The 6,000-nt window shown below is 43.3% G+C and overlaps 1 protein-coding gene across 2 annotated transcripts in view; it reads left to right on the top strand.

Annotated features, from left to right (window-relative positions):
• Positions 1-6,000, top strand: part of Gpc6 (glypican 6) — a 951,185-nt gene that overhangs the window by 392,726 nt on the left and 552,459 nt on the right. The window contains exon 1 of one of the 2 annotated variants that reach the window (XM_050150389.1): positions 3,966-4,204. The exons of the other annotated variant lie outside the window; for it this stretch is intronic. Coding sequence (XP_050006346.1) covers positions 4,156-4,204 — 49 coding nt within the window. The 5' untranslated portion in view covers positions 3,966-4,155. Of the gene's footprint in view, positions 1-3,965; positions 4,205-6,000 lie in introns of those variants that run through there. 2 annotated transcript variants of the gene reach the window in all.

Raw genomic sequence — 6,000 nt, 5'->3', positions numbered from 1 at the left:
GGAGCCAGACAGAGATCACAATGGCGGCACAGCCCAGAAAGCCGGCATTTTAAAACAGCCAGGTTTTTCCTGCTGCCGAGTCAGGACAATTTCTTTGCGGCACGCAACCCAGAAACAGCAAAAAGCTGTCTTAAATTCTCTCTCTCTCCTTTTTAAGCCCTCTCAGGTTTTTAAGTGGATTTAGCCCATCATGTCTGGGCGCCATCTGTTGAAATAGGAGCGGCAGGGCTGTGTCCCCAGCACCCCGCCGCCCGCATGGCTAGGTTATGCCCGAAATAATTACACGGAAACTGTATTCTTTCAAACACTGCCTGGCCCGGCTAGTTCCAGTTTCTTATTGGTTAGCTCTTACATATTGTTCTAACCCATTTCTAATATTCTGTGTAACCCACGAGCTGGCTTACCAGAGAGGATCTTAACCTGCATCTGTCTGGAGTGGGAGAACCATGGCGACTCCTTCACTAAGCTTCTTTTTCCCAGCATTCTCTTCTGTCTACTCTGCCTACCTAATTTTCTGTCCTATGAGGGCCGAGGCAGTTTCTTTATTATTAAGAAATCACTCCCACATCACCACTGTGGTCTGCATTGCAAGTTTTAAGACAGCCAGTGTTATAGAGAGAGACCTTGTCTCAACAAAAATCACATAAATAAATAATAAAATAAAGATTACTCACTAATATTTTCAATAATTAGTAGCATTCTTTTTTAGCAGGTAGACCCATGTGAGTATAATATCTTGTACATGCAACTGTTTATGTTAAGGCTATACATTTCTGCACACATGTGCAGAGGTCAGTGGACACTTGGGCTTCCCTCTCTGTCACATTCACCATATTTTCTTGAAACTGTTGTTGGAACGGAAGTCAGAGGTCACTAACCTAGTGGTCCTTCTGTCTATGCTTGTCATGATGCTGTACCCGCCAGCCAGCACAGGACCCGAGCTGTGAGTTTCACATGGGTGATGTGAACAGATCTGAAAACAGATCTTCTGATCTGCACACAAAACTCTCTTGCCCACTGAGCTGTCTCCCAATAGCATTCTTAGTCTTCAGATCAGTAATGCTTACAGTAATCGTATAATACTCGTTTGGAGTGCACGCTTACAAATCCTGGGGAAATAACCTTTCTTCCCTGAAATTTCTGTCTTCTTTATATACAGTGCCTTCATGTGTGAAGAAAACAACAATAACCCATTTTTAATTTATACTCTTCTTTCCTTCTGTTTGTTCTTCATGAGCAAGGTGAGGATTCGCGGTTCATGAAAGATTGCCTACACTCCTTTCCACAAACACATAAAATAAGCTGATTCTCTTCATTTTTCTCCTTAACATGAAATTCTCGGTTAGCTTCAGGTTCTGGTTGTGATATAGTAGGTGGAATGAATTCTACTATTTTCCGTCCTCTTTTCAGTTCTGAAATCGTCAACCAATTATATCCGTCTTCTGAAGAATGCCATTGCTGGCCATTGCAGGAACAAGCCTGTTCTTGGTTCTTTGGGTATGTCAGCCTTGCTAGGGCATTTTCTATCATTCAGTTAATGAGCCTGGGTTTTCTAAGGTATTATCCCTTTGATTCTCTTGACCTTGTATTCATATTTATAACATATTGTAACCTGTATCTTCTTCACTCTTCTTCTATCTTTGGAAAGCTAACTGGCTACAATATTCATTTCATCTTATACCTCCCAAAGTCTTTGAGAATTAGTAAGGTCTGTCTTTATGGAAACAAAGGAACACAAAAAAATCTACAAGTCAAAGAGAAGAAATTGGAGGCTATCTTGTCATCAGAATGTTTCAGGTCCTGCCAATGTAATTTATAAACCAGAAAATGAGAATAAAAAGAGCAACTGCTGAGAAGCGATGAACATATTTTTTTTTCTTCCACAGAAAATATGACTATGATAGCTAACATTAAAAAAATATTGGCATGTGTTCCTTTTAATGGCATGGATACATTTTGTGAAATTGGTGTTGGTCAATTTTATGGTCTTTCAAATACCACAGAGTATCCTAAAATAAACTGGGCAGTCCGTGCGTGCCGTCGTTTATCTCAACGACATTATGCAGCATGTGGCTGTAATGAGGACGGGCTTGTGAGCATCCCTGCAGAGTGGAAGCCTAGCCTGACCGCATTCTTCAGGGCTGCAGGTTCATATGTGGAAAGCCACTCTAGGGTCGTTGATAATTTGATTTTTAAATTCACTTGTGGTAAAATATGTATCCCCGAAGTGGATGGAGACACAATCAGTAAAAGAATATCACAGTTGAATTACCAAACAGAAATAGACACACCGTAGAACAGCCTGTATATTTCAACAATTTAGCTTTAAATGCACTCCTTGACCTCATTGGCTGTTAGTATGACCAGAGTTGAAACCAACAGAGTTAGTTTAAATGACTCCAATTGACCACTCCAGCCGAACCATGTTATATTATATTATTTCAGCCATTTGGTTGGCCGTTAAGGGAGTCACTCGGTGGCTTCTCAGTAAGGACTTTATTTCCATGTTTATCAACTACCACCATGGTGATTTAAAAAAAAAAAAAAACTATGAAGAGGTGAACCCTCCTGCTGGGGCTCTATCCTACTTTTACTTAGTGCTTCTTTCAACAGTTTGGGGTGACGCAAAGAGCCCCTGTCCACATTCACCTCTCCAATGGAGAAAAATACAGTATACACAGGAGGATAGAAGAGAGACAGAAAATGTGTTTAATTACTGTCTTTGTGCCACTTCAGCTCCTAGCCTTTGGACCATCTTCTGCACTGTGGAGGGTGGAGAGCTGGCTCCTTTCCAAGAACAAAGGGTTGTTTTCCAGGCTAAAATCCTCTGAGGCGTGACCATTACAAGACTGGGTGGAACAGAGATCTACATGCAAATATATTTCTAGAGTCACAGGAAGAGAGGTGTGTGGCCTTGCCCCAACTGTGGAGGGGTGATAGGCAGTTTTGCTCTGCTGGTCGCTCTGTTTGAAGTTCTGAAAATAAATTAATTTCATGGTGTCTTTATATGTTTCTCTCCAATAACTGTGTGCATGTGTCTCTGAAGTACGCCTGTGCAGGGTTGTCTCAGAAGCCACACCCACCATGCTTCATCCTGTGGACAGAAACCTACTAAACTCTTAGAAGATGGCCTCTCCCCGCGTCCCCTGATCTCCCACTTCCCTTTGCTTCCTTCCCATTCTGTCCTCTCACCTAAATTCTCCCCACAGAACCCTGCTCTGCTTGGTCTGTAAAAGTTTGGCATGCTCTGAAAACATTCTCTCTGGATTCATTTGCTCTGACAGTATCATGAATATGCTATTAATCAACTCTATTGTTTTCTCATAAGGATAGCATAGTGAGTGTAAGAGTTCAACGCCCCCCCAAAATCCTCTTACTGTACCATGTTGATTGTAATCTTGCTCTGTTTTGATTTGAATTTCAGAGCTGAGACAGTTATAAGAGGAGAGGAGGGCCACTTAGATTTTTGGGTTCTCTAAAATGTCTTGCACTAAACTCTCCTGCTTTGTGCATGTTTGGTAAACCAACTGTCTTACATAGAAGCCTGATGACTCGTCAGAGCTAATGCCCACCTGGTCTGTGCACTTCCCACGGAGCATTAGATGTAGCACATTCAGGAGCCCAGCAGGGCTCTGTTTCTGTATGTCAAGGCTGAGAAGTTTCCAATTGTGTGTCAGGCAGGTGCTGCGCGGTGCACGCGGGAGATGAGCCCTTGCTTATCTATGTGTTTTAAATTGAAAACAGAAAAGAAAAGCCTCAGAAAGCATTTATGGAGAGGGAGTTGCAAGCTTCCACCCGTGCCTTCATTAGCATTTCAGCTCAGGAAAGTGCCCTAAGAATCTAATTGATATGCTTGGGGAAGTTCAATGCCTGGCTATTGGGCAGCTTAGCAGTCAGACTGGGGCAGAGTTGCAGCAGTCTGAAAGGGCACCCGTCATGTGGGTGAAGAGTTCCAGAAAGGCGTTTTCTGCTGTCATCCCTGCAGGACCTGGGGACCTGCAGGCCTGACTCATGCCAGTGATGGCTGCGACATTTATGGGCCAACCTGCGTGTCTTTCATCCAGAGACAATTACCGGGGTAGTGCCTAGGCAGGACTGAGCCTCTGGGCACAGGAGCTGTCATGCCTACTGCTGAGGTTGGTGAATAATGATCAGATGGATTCAGCAGGTTGTACAACATTAACTAGAGATTGTCAGCTCCTTGGTGAGTGTCCAGCGGTCGCCTCTTTATACCTTACCTTTCATTCTGGCTCTGAATTTTAAGGAATTAAACAGTATTTTAGATATCCTGCTTCCTTGATTGTGAGCCACATTTAGTCTGAGCAGGAACCTTGGAAGCTCCTGATTCCACTCTGTTTAGAGTTAGGGGTCACGTGGCCAAAATCTGATGCAACAATCCTTGTCTCAGCTTCATTGTTCTACAACACGAGATTCGGAGGCTTCCTTGACCAAAACATCTCATTATCATATTTCCGAGCACTGATGGATCATATTCTAAATCTCCTTGGTGATGATTTATATAAATTTAGAAGATTGTACATTATGAATGACATCAACACAGCTTTCTTAATACCATTATTAATCATTAATCTCTCTTTCTCTCCCTTCTCTCTGTCTCTGTATCTCTCTCTCTGCCTTCTCTCTTCCTACCCCCCTCACTTCTTCCTGACTATATGGTGGGTATGTAATTAGCAAGGTATAAAACATATCCCTGTTCAGGCTTATCTTCAATAATGCAAAAATAAGTGGAACATGCTTTCATGTCTAAGGCTGACAGGAGGTCGCGGGCACTGAGCCAGTAACAGGTGGAGAGTGACAAGTTGGGGGAAGGGACCTGGTGACCCTGGCTTCTGGGACTCTTGCTTGCTCTGTTAAGCAGTGTGTGAAATGTCTCATGTTTTCACTTTGATGGTCTTATGACAGAACGTGGTATATTATTAGATATTTTCAACTTTCCCAAAACAACTGAATGCAAGCTTTTAAAGAAAAATGTTTTCCCCCCGGATTTTTGCCTAGCATATCAACTAGTTTTGCGCTATTCCTATTACAGTTCAATAGGGCATTGCTAGAAACTAGGACACAGGTTAGGAAGGGTTAGGCTGTATAATTTAGAGGCCCAGCCCTCCAGCTAACAAACTCTAGTTCCCGTTTCCCTTCCCAGCAGTGCCGTCCTGTGTTCACCCCTGAAGCGTGGAGCCATGCAACAAGGCTCTAACCTCCTCCCTTCGGCCTTTGGAATGAAACCACTTACTCACCCAAAAGAGGTGAATAATTAATCATTCCTTCCTGCTGGAAAGAATCCCTACATATGACTAAGTGGCAGGAGACATTTAGTAGGAGAACTGTCAAATAGTTCCCCGTTCGCCCCCAAATGTTACAGGAATGCTATTCCTCACCAGCTTAGAGGCAGATCATCAGCAAACACGGACAAGAGCAAGCACTGTGGTGCTGCCAAACAGTAAGAATTCTGGAGAGATAGAGAAGAGAAATGATTTTTAGTAGAAAACATTCTGAAATCGAGGTCCACTGTTGTTCTTAGGAATAAAGATGCAATGAATGGCATGCATGTCTGTTCCTTGGTCTAGTTTACTGCTGCCTCTGCGGACATCCTTAAGGCTTGGGAAGAACTCACTGTGAATTCTGCACAGATAAAGAATTGCATCAATTGACTCCTCGGTTAGGTAGCTGTCTGTTTAGTCTCTGTGCGTTGTATCAATCAACAGCTTCTAAAGACATGGTTTTCGGGGTACCAAAAATAGGTTTGCTCCTTAATGAGGCTTTCCTACGCCAGGTGCTAGAGTTTCGCCAAGATGGAGAGGGTGCAGGGGAATCTGCCCTGGAGGCCATGAGCTTTGAAGGCTAAGTCTGGTCACCCGACATGGTCTCTGTTCCACGAATGTTGTGATTTTAAACTCCAGTTTAGGAAACTTACCTTACACTTCTGTTCGTGTAGGAAGGGGGATGTGCTAGCAAGGATTCCATGGCAGGTGTTTCTGAGCC

Source organism: Alexandromys fortis, unplaced genomic scaffold (assembly GCF_014885135.2).
Source record: "Alexandromys fortis isolate MF-2015 unplaced genomic scaffold, M_Fortis_MF-2015_v1.1 scaffold_66, whole genome shotgun sequence".
Lineage (NCBI taxonomy): Eukaryota > Metazoa > Chordata > Mammalia > Rodentia > Cricetidae > Alexandromys > Alexandromys fortis.
This window is presented reverse-complemented; position numbering and strand designations above follow the sequence as displayed.